A 16,519-nucleotide genomic window follows, 5' to 3' on the forward strand; every position below is an offset into this window, starting at 1 on the left:
TCACCCCATGCATATGAAGCATGTCAATTCCAAAATGTGCTAAATGCTTGGCCAAATGAGGGTCCAAAACAGCTTCCTCTTCTTGGAAAGAATAAACATCTAGAAGGTGAAAAGAAAATAAGCACTAAGATCTGCAATCAAGTTGTTCAACATTCAACACGCACCCACCAAGCTCCTCCTATGCACTGGGCTTGGTATACATCAATGAACAAACAAAAAACTCTGGTGAGTTTCAACTGGGGGGAAGATAGATGATAATAAGCATAATCAATGGGTATTTTTGTAAATATATCTATTTACCAGTCCTTTTAACATTTCAGAAAGTAATTTTATAAAGGATTTCTGAAACAAGAAAAAGAGGACAGTGTCTAAAGCTAAAATAATTTAAAACTAGACAAATATAAATGCCTAACACTGACTGTTCTAACCCCAGTGGCATGTTTATAAGTTCAGGAGGAGGGAAGCGGGAGGGAGGAGACGGTGACACTGTCTGCCACCCTCAGGGGGAACCAGTGAAGAACAGAGGAAACACGGGACCTCAGGCTGTCTGAATGGCTGGACTGTGGTGTGAGGTCCAGGACAAAACAAAATTCTGCCCATGGAACCCTCTGTAGTCTCAGACCTACCACCACAGGACCTTCCACATCCATCTGCCCCCTCGTCCCCCCCTCCCCAGTGTCCACACCTCAGAAAGCTGGTGAGAGGTCTCTGAAGACTGCAGTGCACCCCAAACGTGCCCACCCCCCAGCACATGGAAGACGATGATGCCCAGGATCTGAGAAATCAGCATGTTGACAGCCTTGTCTGTAACCCACTCACAGGGCTCTGGTGTTGGGAAGCTGTGTGCTGAAGGGGGCCGCTTCTCTCCTCAGGACCCTCATCTGCCATCTGACCACATAAGGCTTCAGACTGAACCCAGCTTCTCCAAGTGTAGGGCATGATTCCAAAGCAGCAGCAATGCCTGAAAGCTCATTAGAAACGCAGAATCTCGGACTCAACCCACACGTACTGAACAAGAACCTGCATTCTAACGAGATCCCCACGCACACAGGAAAGTTTGAGAAGCACTGTGTAGCGCTTTCAAAAGCTACCCAAACCACCGCCTTATCTGTCCTCACATGGCAGTGCGACAGGGAAGAGGGAAACATTTTCAGGCCCATTTTGCACACGAGGAAACGAGACTTAGAAAAGTTAAATCATTTGTCTCAAACCCCACATGCGGCACAAACCCAAGTAGTCTGACTCCTGGCCCAGTCCTTTGTACTCAGATCTCTTAGGAGACCAAGACTCAGTGAGGCACCACCCGAGGCCCTTAACAGGTAGAGAGAGACAAAAAACACATTCAGGGGCTTTGGTGGTGGTCCAGTGGTTTAAGACTCTGCCCTTCCAATGCAGGGGGCACGGGTCCAATCCCTGGCTGGGAACTAGGATCCCACATGGTTCAGCCAAAAGACAAAAACAAAACAAAAACCCCACAATTTCTTCACTCTGAAATTGGAAAAACCAAATGTGAAAATAGATATAAAGATATTATTCTTTACAGCAGCAAAAGATAAGATTGTTCAAGGAGTTGCCTGCTCTCTGGAACAATACCAGGAGGAGAAAAAGAAAGTGATATACAGAACTACAGTGACCCTCTGACCCAAACCCAGATACATGGAGACTCACTGCCACCAAAAAAAGGTCAAGTCGTTCTATTATTAACAGATTAAACATTGTTTAGCTTTCTCTTCTATACCTCTTCCCCTAGGCGTCCATTTCAACTTATGGATAGAAGCCTTCATCTATATTCTTTTCTAAATATAATTCAGTGCACTCAAAAGTAAACACAAAAGATAAAATCCCCAGGCCAATTAAGAAAAAAATTTCCCAAATGTTGAAGTATTAAAAAAAAAAATTCCTTGAACTAATAACTTGAAACTACATCAACTACACCTTCAGTCTACGACACGTGACAGTAAAGTACCACTCAAATATTGGCTAGAAGGTAGAAATGACACTTCCGATGCACTTTAAATTTGGTCATTATTTAAACTAGTGAGAATTTCTAGTTCAACAAAGAATGTTCAAACTACCGTACAACTGCACTCCTCTCACATGAGAGCAAAGTAATGCTCAAAATTCTCCAAGCAAGGCTTCAGCAGTAGACGAACTGAGAATTTCCAGATGTTCAAGCTGGATTTAGGTAAGGCAGAGGAACCAGAGATTAAATTTCCAACATCCGTTGGGTCATAGAAAAAGCAAAATAGTTCCAGAAAAACACCTACTTCTGCTTCACTGACTATGCCAAAGCCTTTGACAGTGTGGATCACAACAAACTGTGGAAAATTCTTCAAGAGATGGGAATACCAGACCACCTGACCTGCCTCCTAGGGCTTCCCTGATAGCAGTTGGTAAAGAATCCGCCTGCAATGCGGGAGACCTGGATTCGATCCCTGGGTTGGGAAGATCCCCTGGAGAAGGGAAACACTACCCACTCCAGTATTCGGGCCTGGAGAATTCCAAAGACTGTATAGTTCATGGCGTTGCAAAGAGTCGGACACGACTGAGTGGCTTTCACTTTCACTTTACCTGCCTCCCGAGAAACCTGTATGCAGGCCAAGAAGCAACAGAACTGGACATAGAACAACAGACTGGTTCCAAATTGGGAAAGGAGTACATCAAGGCTGTATATTGTCACCCTGCTTATTTAACTTATATGCAGAGTACATCATGAGAAATGCTGGGCTGGAAGAAGCACAAGCTGGGATCAAGATTGACGGGAGAAATATCAATAACCTCAGATATGCAGATGACACCACCCTTATGGCAGAAAGCAAAGAGACTAAACAGACTCTTGATGAAAGTGAAAGAGAAGAGTGAAAAAGCTGGCTTAAAACTCAACATTCAAAAAATGAAGATCATGGCATCTGATCCCATCATTTCATGGCAAACATGGGGAAACAATGGAAACAGTGACAGACTTTATTTTCTTGAGCTTCAAAATCACTGCAGATGGTGACTGCAGCCATGAAATTAAACAACGCTTGCTCCTTGGAAGAAAAGCTGTGGCAAACCCAGATAGCATATTAAAAAGCAGAGATATTACTTGGCCAACAAAGCTTCCTATAGTCAAAGTTATGGTTTTTCTAGTAATCATGTATGGATGTGAGAGTTGGACCATAAAGAAAGCTGAGCACCAAAGAATATTAATTCTTTTGAACTGTGGTATTGGAGAAGACTCTTGAGAGTCCCTTGGACTTGTAAGGAGATCCAACCAGTCGATCCTAAAGGAAATCAATCCTGATTATTCACTGAAAGGACTGATGCTGAAGCTCCAATACTTTGGCCACCTGATGCAAAGAGTTGACTCGTTAGAAAAGACCCTGATGCTGGGAAAGACTGAAGGCAGGAGGAAAAAGGGACGACAGAGGATGAGATGGTTGGATGGCATCACCAACTCAATGGACATGAGTTTGAGCAAGCTCTGGAAGATGGTGAAGGACAAGGAAGCCTGGTGTGCTGTAGTCCATCGGGTCACAAAGAGTCAGACACGACTAAGTGACTGAACAACAGTGAGATAGTTTTGAAGACTTAAAGACTTTAAGCCTCTACTTACCAGAGCCCCAAGAGAAAATTACAAGATTGATAGAAATGTACCATTGGCACTGGTCTAGGATTTTGAAACAAGTGAAAATCACATAAAATTATATGGTTCTTAAGCTATCAGCCTCCTGCCTGTGTGAGAAATTAACATTTCCTATCTCCGGTCATTAACTGCCCCCAAAATATGAGATGATTTAGTCAGACATAATAGTTACTTACCCCAATGACAAAAACAGTTTAGTGAGTAACACACAAGAAATCTAAAATTGAACTGTGATCCTTAAACTTGGCAATCATGAAGAATTTATAAGTGACACATAGTCATAGAAAAAATATTTGAAGGAGACTTGGGGACTGAAAATCCTTACACATTTTTCATTAGGAAATTTACTTTATCTCCATCTTCAGCTTAGCAAACTCAAGTCTTAACTCAGAAACTACTGCAGCAAATAAGCACAGCCTGACAAGTATTAATCTCCCCAACTCCAACCTTGACTTAAAAACTAGAAGCTAAGAAACAGAAAGTTCACAGAAAGATCCTCCTGCTAAGTCACTTCAGTCATGTCTGACTCTGTGTGACCCCACAGACAGCAGCCCACCAGGCTCCCTCGTCCCTGGGATTCTCCAGGCAAGATCCTCCTACGAATAGCCTAAGCAGAATTTCATGAGTAACTACACCTAACTTTAGAAGTAAACCAGTCATTGTTTCAAGTTAAATGACAAATGAAGCCATGGAGAGCATAGAGAGATCCATAGAAGCAAAAAGATTTAAGAAAAAATTTACTGAATTAAAATGACAGAAGAAGATCTCTGACTGCCTAGGAATAAGAAGTTTTACTAAGAAAGATCACCAAGAAATTTTGTGAGGATATGGAAATATTCAGTCTTTATAGTGAAGGTAACAATTAGGGAGCTATATATTTTAAAAATTCATTACCTAAAATATTTAAAAGGTTCCACGTACTTCAATCTGCAACCCAGCCTTGACCCATATGAGTTGATGAATGAATAAAGGTAATATTTAAAGGAAAAAAAATTTTCCAGCATGAATTGATGTGATAAGCATGTTAGAAAATAGTATGTGCATTCAGGAAACTATAATCAATATCCAGTGATAAACCATAATGGAAAAAAATAACAATATACATATATGTACAATTGAAGCAAAAATTCAGAAATTAACACAACATTGTAAATCAACTATATTTCAATAAAATTTTTTAAAAAATAAATAAAATAGTATGTGTATTAAGTTTCAAAAGTAATGAAGGAAAACTTATAAAACTTATAAAGATGGAGGCTAAGACTGAGACCAAGACTGAGAATCTGTAAGGAATTATATATAAAAGTGGTAATAATTTCTTATCTCTAATGAGGTTTCTTTCTTTTATTTTTTGTTTTTCTATTAATATTTTTCCAAATTTATTATATTTTGATTGAAAAAATGTTTTACAACTAATTGCCAAAGATTATAAATATTAAAATATTTCTATAGGATAGTATGCTATTAGAAATAGTGTACCACTGGGACCATGGAAAAAGCAAGAGAGTGCCAGAAAAACATATATTTCTGCTTCATTGATTATGCCAAAGCCTTTGACTGAGTGGATCACAATAAACTGTGGAAAATTCTGAAAGAGATGGGAATACCAGACCACCTGACCTGCCTCTTGAGAAACCTATATGCAGGTCAGGAAGCAACAGTTAAAACTGGACATGGAACAACAGACTGGTTCCAAATAGGAAAAGGAATAGGTCAAGGCTGTATACTGCCACCCTGCTTATTTAACTTATATGCAGAGTACATCATGAGAAACTCTGGACTGGAAGAAGCACAAGCTGGAATCAAGATTGCCAGGAGAGATATCAATAACCTCAAATATGCAGATGACACCCACCATCCTTATGGCAGAAAGTGAAGAGGAACTAAAAAGACTCTTGATGAAAGTAAAAGAGGAGAGTGAAAAAGTTGGCTTAAAGCTCAACATTCAGAAAATGAAGATCATGGCATCTGGTCCCATCACTTCATGGCAAATAGATGGGCAAACAGTGGAAACAGTATCAGATTTTATTTTTCTGGGCTCCAAAATCACTGCAGATGGTGACTGCAGCCATGAAATTAAAAGACACTTACTTCTTGGAAGAAAATTTATGACCAACCTAGATAGCATATTGAAAAGCAGAGACATTACTTTGCCAACAAAGGTCCATCTAGTCAAGGCTACGGTTTTTCCAGTGGTCATGTATGGATGTGAGAGTTGGACTGTGAAGAAGGCTGAGCGCTGAAGAATTGATGCTTTTGAACTGTGGTGTTGGAGAAGACTCTTGAGAGTCCCTTGGACTGCAAGGAGATCCAACCAGTCCATTCTAAAGGAGATCAACCCTGGGTGTTCTTTGGAAGGAATGATGCTAAAGCTGAAACTCCAGTACTTTGGCCACCTCATGCGAAGCACTGACTCATTGGAAAAGACTCTGATGCTAGGAGGGATTTGGGGGCAGGAGGAAAAGGGGGCAATAGAGGATGAGATGGCTGGATGGCATCACTGACTCGACAGACATGAGTTTGAGTGAACTCTGGGAGATGATGGACAGAGATGCCTGGCGTGCTGCAATTCATGGGGTCGCAAAGAGTCGGACACAACTGAGCAACTGAACTGAACTGAACTGAACCACTGGTCATCCTTGTTCACTCATATGGATTCACTGACTCATTCATTCATTCACTGTAGTCAGCAAATAAATACTGAATACCAAATATGTACGGATACTGAGGATACAATAAGAAATAAGATAAGCGAGGCCCCTGCCCTCATAAGTTGAAATGTTAATATTTCAAATAGTCTTATAAGAATGCTGGTTTGGTATAACGGACCTCCACAGATGTCTTCTTGGCTGTGGTTTACTCATGTGACTTTCAGCTCTCTTTCTTGGCCCCAGAAAGTGGCAGAAGTCCAGATCTTGCCTGCAGATCCCCACACAGGAAAGAAGGAGAGAGAGGTAAAGATATACTTCAGGAAGCTCTGGTGTTTTAGAAAGACTAATGAAACCATAGAAGCTGGCTTCACTGCTCTGTTCTCACAACTCAAATGGAGAGAAAAACAGAACTGTTGGTCAAACACCAAGTCATAAGCCACAGAGGAAAGGTTCTCTCCAGAGTAAGTGTGATCTGTTCACCCAAACTGTCTCTCTTCACCATGAGTTTATATTTGCGCCCACAGAGTACCTTCCACAGACAGGAAAAGAAGAGAAGCAAGAGAATGCTCCAGCAATTGACCCAGAAAGCCAAACACAAAATGAATGAGGTCAGAGGTGTGTACTATCACCTTAGACAGCATAAATCCCAGACCAAACAGAATCTAGACTGTGGTCAGGAAACGAAAGCAAGTAAGAGGAAAGAGATGTCAGTAAAGAGAGACATGAAGAAGAAGAAAAAGAAAAAAGGGTAAATCAGAGGAACAAATTTTATTGGTATGTCTGCCTTCCTCCATCTGTTCACTCCACAAATACTTACTGACACCCACTATGTGTGAGGGACTTTGCTGGATGCTAGAGATATGATAGTGAACAACAACACTGTTGTTCAGGGTCTGCTGTCTTATGAAAAGTGCCACAGTGGAGCAGCAAAGAAGCACACAGAGGGATACAAGCCAGGTCAAAACTAAAATGAAGTAGTCAATCCTTGATTCCAAATCCTTGGACTGATGCCCAGGTCAGGGGTGAAGATGACCAAGTAAGAAAAGCCACCTTGAGATGCTGCTGAGCTGGGCAGAGTCAGGGGGATAGGTGAGTTCACAGCTGCCACTGATAGGAACAGAATGATGGGACAAAATTGATGATTACATAGTTAGTCCCACTGGGGAATTGTAAGTAAAAAATATGGGAGACCCCCATAAGTTAATGGTTACTCAAGAAAGCAGGCTTGCTTAACCACAAAACCAAGCAGGCTTGCTTACCAAAAAACCCATGCAACAGAAGCAAGGGACATGCCCAAAACAATAAAACAATGGTGGCATGAGTCCCAAAATCCTACCCAGTGAACTCAGTAAATTAATGATCCCTAGAACAAGTTCTGTACACACACACAAAAACAATTATTTATGGAAAGGTGACTTTTCAAAATGAAAAATCCTCATTGTACTAACACTTGAAAATATTTTTCCAAAATTCTATATGACAATCCTGGCCTGACCATACAGGGACAAGTAAGCTTCCTGGCCCTACCTGGGGGAGGAACTGATGATGGAAACTTGATATCTATTCAAGAAAGACAAAGGTCTTCTCTCCCTCCCCTTTTCCTTTGGTTATAAAACTGCAGCCCACTAAGTTCTCGGGACACAGCATTTCTTGCCCACCCACTTGTAAGTTTCACAAGTATCCTACTCTAATAAATCACTTCTTATCCACCACTTTGCTCTCACTGAATTCTTGTCTGCACTGAGACAGAAAGGACTATGGTACTGGAGCTCTTCAGAGCCCTCCTCGCTCCCCAAAAAGACACTGATTTGTTTTACCGTGGCCATCTCAGAAGACCCTCCTGCAATCACCAAGGCTGTGAGGCTTCTTCTTAGGTAAACTAATTTCCATGATGAGAGAAAAAAACACCCTCGCCTGCCTCCAACCTTTTTCATTCCCTTCCCACCAACCTCAACCTCAATCTGCCAAAGAATGTCTCCTCCCCCAGAGGAGAGCTCTTCATTTGTTTGTGTGGTGATCTGTTTCTTATTTTGATTGCTGCTGTACCCATGGAACCCGAGTGGAATTTGATAGGGGGCCCACTCTTATTACCCAGCCACCACAATGGCCGCAACTGGGGGATCACGACTTCCTGGAAGAACTAATTCTAGACTGAGATGTCAAGATGAGTAGGAGTTTCTCACTGAACAGGTATATCCCTGTTGGGGCGAAGGAAACCAGGATGATTGGATCATACCACCATTAAGTATCCGAGTTCACAACCTGCTTGGATTCCATGCTCACTAAGCAATAGTCTAAATATACTTCAGCTTCCCACAGGGAAGGAATGTACTGGTCAAGTTGACATAAACATCCCACTTACAGGCAGTTGTGGTTCTCATTAGGAACTAAAAAATAAACTCCCTGCCTTTAAGATTCTGGCTCTTGTGAGTTGAATTAGCTCCTCAGTGAGCCTATCGAGTATGGAAGATGGGCTATCAACAGGAGTACCTTCATAAGGAGGCAGCCACCCTGCCCCGGACAGAGGAAACCCTGCCTTCCTGGGCCTCAATATCCACAAAGCCCATCGTCAGACATTTAAAGAAACGTCACGTTTTCATTAATTTATTTGGTTTTTAAATAAATATTAAGCTACACCTAGCTAAGAGTCGGGCTCAACTGAGCAACTTCACTTTCACTTTTCACTTTCATGCATTGGAGAAGGAAATGGCAACCCACTCCAGTGTTCCTGCCTGAAGAATCCCAGGGATGGGGGAGCCTGGTGGGCTGCCGTCTGTGGGGTCGCACAGAGTCGGACACGACTGAAGCGACTTAGCAGCAGCAGCAGCAATCTATTAAACAGATTTAAAAGATACAAAAATAGAATTGATACATCCCATAAACTAATATCTTGGGCAAACTTCAGGAGATAGTGGAGGACAGGGAAGCCTGGCGTGCAACAATCCACAGGGTTGCAAATAGTCAGACACAACTTGGCGACTGAACAACAGCAGCAACAACAACAAATAAACTAATATGATAATTAGACTGAAAATGATTATTTGCATTAAAACCAACTCTGCATAAGATAAATAGGAATCAAATCCTGATCTATTTTCAAAACCTGAACATTTTCTCAGCTAAGTGAATTCAAGAACCTTCGTCATAGCTGAATGTTTCACATTGTTTTTGCCAATGTTTTATGTTTTCTGTGGTTGAAAAGTAGCATTTATTCAAATACTCTCAATTACGTGATAAGGAAAATCTTGAAAGTTCACCCTCCCCTACAAAAAAAACAAAAACTTAATTATGGCAGATAATGGGTTAATATTCCTAATGGTTAAGAAGTTTTTAAAAGCCAGTAAGGAAAACACGTGTACCTACCAGAAAATCACCCTAAGAAATTCAGAAAAAGAACTACAAATAGCCAAGAATACTATGAAAAAGTTCAGCCTCACTATAAATCAAGTTAAAACAAGACAACAGATTAGCCAAGGTTTTTAAATATTCTGAATACAAAAAGTTGTCAAAGATTTGTTGGAATAGGTATTCTCATACATTTCTGGCGGGCGTATGAATTACTACAGTTGTTTAAAAGAGAAACCTGCAACTGAAAATAAATTTAAAGGTTCAACCCTTTGTTCATAGGAATCTGTCCTTAAAAGAAAAAATCATTAGACAAACATCCAAAGACTTGCATATATACAAAGATGTTCATCAGAAAAGCAAAATGGTAACATCTCACAGGGAAACAAGAATAATGATGCTTTTGAACTGTGGTGTTGGAGAAGACTCTTGAGAGTCCCTTGGACTTGCAAGGAGATCAAACCAGTCAATCTAAAGGAAATCAGTCCTGAATATTCATTGGAAGGACTGATGCTGAAGCTGAAACTCCAATACTTTGGCCATCTGATGTGAAGAGCTGACTCATTTGAAAAGACCCTGATGCTGGGAAAGATTGAAGCCAGAAGGAGAAGGGGATGACAGAGGATGAGATGGTTGGATGACATCATCGACTTGATGGACATGAGTTTGAGCACGCTTGGTGATGGACAGGGAAGCCTGGTGTGCTGCAGTCCATGGGGTCGCAAAGAGCCAGACACAACTGAGCTACTGAACTAAACTGAACAGGGGAACAGTGAAGTGATTTGTGGAACTAACAGGGGATACTGAAGAATGTTTAATGACATAGAAAATATAATGTTAAATAGAGAAAATAGGGAATAAAACTTTATACAGTGTGATTCAATTTTTGTAAAAATGCAGGCTATGTACATGTACTTGTATGAGAACTGATTAAGCCTTTAAAAAAGAAAAAAGACTGAAAGGAAACACTCAAATTATTAGAAGCAGAGCGGTTTGTCTGGGGAGTAGTATTACTCCCGATTTTTATTTTTAAAACTCCCGATTTTGATTTTTATTTCTCTAAATTTTTCTCTGCTTTCTAAATATGTTACACTGAACATCTGCTTCCCATATTATCAAAGGGCTAATATAAAACTTTCCTGTCTCAGGTTAAAGGAAAGAAACTTTAGATGAACTCTAAATCACAGTTTGAAAATAAGTTTCATGCTTTAAAAAAAAAAAGGCTACTGGAAAATTAAAGATGCTTAGAGAATAGAATTAATTCTTGCCTTTATTATTAGCATATATCTAAATGGAATACAAATATTTAAATTGGAGAATTATTTAATTATTTAAATTAAAAATTATTTAAATAGGAGAAGGCAATGGCAACCCACTCCAGTACTCTCGCCTGGAAAATCCCATGGACGGAGGAACCTGGTAGGCTGCACTCCATGGGGTCGCACAGAGTCGGACACGACTGAAGTGACTTAGCAGCAGCAGCAGACTAGTTGGTTCACTTAACCAAAGTATCCATGCCTAGTATAAGCTTTTGTATGGAACTCAAAGATGAATAAGACAGAGCTCAACTGAAATTTTAGAACAAAGTCCCATACATAAATAATTTTAGTCTTGAACAGGATGTTCTGAGAGCTGGACTTCTAATAACTGGTCTCAAAGCACTACATAACTTCACCATAAAAAGAATGGAATATTGCCATCTGCAACGACATGGATGGACCTAGAGATTACCATTCCAAGTCAAGTAAGCCAGAAAGAGGAAGACAAATATTACATATCATTGCATGTGGAATCTAAAAAGATGATACAAATGAACTTATTTCCAAACAGAAACATACTCACAGACATAGAAAACAAATTTATGGTTACCAAAGTTTGCTTTCGTTAGCAGATACAAGTTTGGGATTAACAGATACAATCTACTATCTATAAAATAGGTCGGCAACAAGGACCACTGTACAGCGCAGGGAACTATATTCAATGTATTATAATAACAAAAGAATCTGAAAAAAAACGAATCACTTTGCTGTATACCCGAAACGAACACTGTAAATCAACTATACTTCAATTTTTTAAAAAGGCCCTGCATCTTTAAAATAGCACTAAAGAGGAAACATCTGAATTATCCTCCCCTTACAACTGTACCCAATAGAATGCCTATGTACCCTTCTCTCTGGAGCCCCTACAACGACTGTGATGATTACCACGTACACCAGTCATTCAACAGAGCAATGTCACCCCAAATCCAACTGGCGGGCTACAGTCCACAGGGTGGCAAAGAGACACAACTAAAAACAACAACAAACAAAATTCAGTCAGAGAAAGATAACAGAGAAGAAAAGACAAATGTCTATATTTGTCCTTAAAAAAAATCATCCTACCTTAAAGTAGAGAAGAAATAGAGACTTCACACCTGGACAGATGGAGAAGACTGACCTGAGTATGGGTCCACGTCGATGCTTCATAAATGTTGTCAGTGACACTGAGATGATGGGTTCTTATGACCACAGCTCAGTATTTAATTTTCTCATTATCAATCCTGATATAAGTTCTCTGTTCCCTCACCCAGTGGTGGAAGGAATTAACTGTACAAACATGGCTAAAAGCTAACGTACAGTGGGGGAACACAAAGAGGATCAGTAGGAACCACTTCTAACCCTTCGCTGCACCGGACACAATCACTGCCCACTGAGGTCAAGGGGTCTGAACATCCAGTATCTTGAACAACCATCTTCTCCATCATGACACTAATCCCCCAGTGGACTCTAGGCTTTCGAACCCCTACTGTTCTAATGGTGAGTTTGATTATGCACATTTACTTCACAAGTCCTGATTCCTCCTTCTGTCCTCTTTGTTTTTTGGTTGCTCAGTCGTGTCCAACTCTTTTGTGACCCCGTGGAGTGGAGCCCACCAGACTCCTCTGTCTGTGGGATTTCCCAGGCAAGAATACTGGAGTGGGTTGCCACTTCCTTCCCCAGGGGATCTTCCTGACCCAGGGATCGAACCTGCGTTTCCTGCACTGGCAGGCGGATTCTTTCCCGCTGAGCCATTATCCAAGGGATATACAGAAAGATACAAAAGCAAAATACTTTTACCAAGACTCTACTGTGGGCACTGGGCTAAATGCTTATGCACCTTGACAAACCTATGAGGGAGATACTATGATTATCCTCAAGATGAGGAACCGGAGGCTGACCCAAGATCTCACAGCTAATAAGAGGTGGAATCAGGATTCATGCCTGGGCTGTCTTAGTCCAGAGTTTATGGCCTCCAATCCCAGAGATGAAGGCACTGGTTAATCAAGAGGGAGCCACTGCAGGTGCCTGAGTTGGTAAAGGCACACTCACCAGCTCCATCCGGAGTGATGGTCCCCAGTTTTACAGCGAGAGGGTAGCCTGTGTCTCTGTAATGCTCCAACGCATGCCCGTTGCCCCCGGAGCTGTCAAAGAACCACTTCCCACACAGCACAGAGCCATCAGTCAGGTTCAGCCAGAGGTTCTCCCGAAGGTCGCACCTGGCACACTTCCAACCACTGTGAAGTCATCAGAGGACAGTTAGCACAACCACAGCACAAGGCATGATAAGAAAACATCTAAGAAAAAGGGGTGTCTCAAGTTGGGAGGCGGGGGGTGGTCACAGGAGATGGTCAGTGGAATAACAGAGACCCATTCTAGAGCAGAAGGAGCACTCACGTGGGGGCCAGGTCCTCCAAGAGAGCTCTTTTACCTGAGAAAACTGACACAGAACCTGAGGGTAGGAAGAGAGGTCATTTCCTCCAAATTCCTTACAGGAGAGACAGTAAAGCCTGAGTGAGCTCTAAATTATGAAAGATCCCATGTGTATAAACAACTGAGGTTCTAAAGCATTAACCACCAGTAGTAATGCTTCACTACCAGTGTAAACAAAACTCTACTACACTGACAATCCAAGTAGAAAGGAAAACACTTCATCGTCGTTATTATTCAGTCTCTAGGTCGTGTCCAGTGCTTTGTGACCTCATGGGTGTAGCATGCCAGGCTCCTTTATCCACCACTGTCTCCCAGAGTTTGCTCAAATTCATGTTCATTGAGTTGGTGATGCTATCGAACCATCTCATCCTCTGTGCCCTTGTTCTCCTTTTGCCTTCAATCTATCCCAGCATCAGGGTCTTTTCCAATGAGTCAGCTCTTCACATTAGGTGGCCAAAGACTGGAGCTTCAGCATCAGTCCTTCCAATGAATACTCAGGGTTAATTTCCTTGAGGATTGGCTGCATTGGTCTCCTTGCAGTCCAAAGGACTCTGAAGAATCTTCTCTAGCACCACAGGTCGAAAGCATCAATTGTTTAGCACTCAGCCTTCTTTATGATCCAAGTCTCACATCTGTACACGATTATAGCTTTCACTATATGGACATTTGTTGGCAAAATGATGTCTTTACTTTTTAATATGCTGTCTAGGCTTGTCATAACTTTTCTTCCAAGGAGCAAGTGTCTTTTAATTTCACGGCTGCAGTCACCATCTGCAGATTTTGGAGCCCAAGAAAAGAAAATGTCACTGTTTCCACTTTTTCCCTTTCCATTTGTCATGAAGTAATGGGACTGGATGCCATGATCTTAGTCTGTTTAATGTTGTTTCAAGCCAGCTTTTTCACCCTTCTCTTTTACCGTCTTCAAGAAGCTAAGTTCCTCTTCACTTTCTGCCATAAGGGTGGTGTCATCTGCATATCTGAGGTTATTGATATTTCTCCCAGCAATCTTGATTCCAGCTTGTGCTTCATCCAGTCTGGCATTTCACATGATGTACTCTGCATACAAGTTAAATAAGTAGGATGACAATATTACTCCTTCAGTTCAGTTCAGTTGCTCAGTCGTGTCCAGCTCTTTGCGACCCCATGAATCGTAGCACGCCAGGCCTCCCTGTCCATCACCAAGTCCCGGAGTTCACTCAGACTCACATCCATCGAGTCTGTGCCAGCCATCTCATCCTTGGTCATCCCCTTCTCCTCCTGCCCTCAATCCCTCCCACCATCAGAGTCTTTTCCAATGAGTCAACTCTTCGCATGAGATGGCCAAAGTACTGGAGCTTCAGCTTTAGCATCATTCCTTCCAAAGAACACCCAGGGTTGATCTCCTTCAGAATGGACTGGCTGGATCTCCTGCAGTCCAAGGGACTCTCAGGAGTCTTCTCCAACACCACAGATCAAAAGCATCAATTCTTCGGTGCTCAGCCTTCCTCACAGTCCAACTCTCACATCCATACATGACTACTGGAAAAACCATAACCTTGACTAGATGGACCTTAGTCGGCAAAGTAATGTCTCTGCTTTTGAATATGCTATCTAGGTTGGTCATGAATTTTCTTCCAAGAAGTAAGTGTCTTTTAATTTCATGGCTGTAGTCACCATCTGCAGTGATTTTGGAGCCCAAAAAATAAAGTCTGACAGTTTCCACTGTTTCCCCATCTATTTCCCATGAAGTGATGGGACTGGATGCCATGATCTTCGTTTTCTGAATGTTGAGTTTTAAGCCAACTTTTTCACTCTCCTCTTTCACTTTCATCAAGAGGGTTTTTAGCTCCTCTTCACTTTCTGCCATAAGGGTGGTGTCATCTGCATATCTGAGGTTATTGATATTTCTCCCAGCAAGCTTGATTCCAGCTTGTGTTTCTTCCAGTCCAGCGTTTCTCATGATGTACTCTGCATATAAGTTAAATAAGCAGGGTGACAATATACAGCCTTGATGTACTCCTTTCCCTATTTGGAACCAGTCCATTGTTCCATGTCCAGTTCTAACTGTTGCTTTGCGACCTGCATACAGATTTCTCAGGAGGCAGGTAAGGTGGTCTGGTATTCCTATCTCTTTAAGAATTTTCCACAGTTCATTGTGATCCACAGGGTCAAAGGCTTTCACAAAGTCAATGAAACAGATAATTTTCTGGAATTCTCTTTCTTTTTTCTATGATCTAACAGATGTTGGCAATTTGATCTCTGGTTATTCTGTCTCTTCAAAACCCAGCTTGTACATCTGGAAGTCCTTGGTTCACGTACTAATGAAGCCTAGCTTGAAGGATTTTGAGCATAACCTTGCTAGCATGTGAGATGAGCACAATTGTACAGTAGCTTGAACGTACTTTGGCATTGCCCTTCTTTGGGACTGGAATGAAAACTGACTTTCTCCAGTCCTGTGGCCATTGCTGAGTTTTCCAAATTTGCTGACATATTGAGTGCAGCACTTTAACAGCAGCATCTCTTAGGATTTGAAATAGCTGAGCTGAAATTCTGTCACGTCCACTAGTTTCATTCCTAGTAATGCTTCCTAAGGCCCACTTGACTTCATTCTCCAGGATGTCTGGCTCCAGGTGAGTGATCACATCACTGTGATGATTCGAGTCATTAAGACCTTTTTTGTATACTTCTTCAGTGTATTCTTGCCATCTTCTTAATCTTTTCTGCTTCTGTTAGGTCCTTACTGTTTCTGTCCTTTATCGTGTCCATCCTTGTGTGAAACGTAACCTGGATCTCTCCAAATCTCTTGAAGAGATCTGTAGTCTTTCCCTTTCTATTGTTTTCCTCTTTCTTTGCATTAACAATTTAAATGAAGGTTAAATGTCAGGTATGGGGCAAGGGCTTTTCAGAAGTCTTACCATGCAATTCTAATAAACACTCTTCAACATTATTACCATCCCCACTAATAAAGAGAACAACAGAGGGTACAGAGCCTTCCCTAAGACCACACAGAGCAGAAGGCAGCACAGCCAGGGTCCAAACAGATAGGACACATTCTGAATCCACCTGCTCTTTCCCTCTAGCTCCTGCCTCTGGAAAGACACCTGCCTCTGATTACAGGAGGTGCCAATGAAGCCTAAAGAGCATTCCAGCCAAAAGGTGATAACCAAAGACTGTTCTAAGTCTTTGTA

The 16,519-nt window shown here is 41.5% G+C and overlaps 1 protein-coding gene across 1 annotated transcript in view; it reads right to left on the minus strand.

Moving 5' to 3' along the window:
• Positions 1 to 16,519, minus strand: part of USP13 (ubiquitin specific peptidase 13 (isopeptidase T-3)) — a 135,517-nt gene that overhangs the window by 67,136 nt on the left and 51,862 nt on the right. The window contains exons 6-7 of the mRNA XM_018047535.1: positions 12,972 to 13,156; positions 5 to 99 (exon numbers count right to left, since the gene is read on the minus strand). Of these exons, the coding sequence (XP_017903024.1) occupies positions 5 to 99; positions 12,972 to 13,156 (280 nt within the window). The remainder of the gene's footprint in view (positions 1 to 4; positions 100 to 12,971; positions 13,157 to 16,519) is intronic.

The sequence above is a fragment of the Capra hircus genome, chromosome 1 (genome assembly GCF_001704415.2).
Source record: "Capra hircus breed San Clemente chromosome 1, ASM170441v1, whole genome shotgun sequence".
Taxonomy (NCBI): Eukaryota; Metazoa; Chordata; class Mammalia; order Artiodactyla; family Bovidae; genus Capra; species Capra hircus.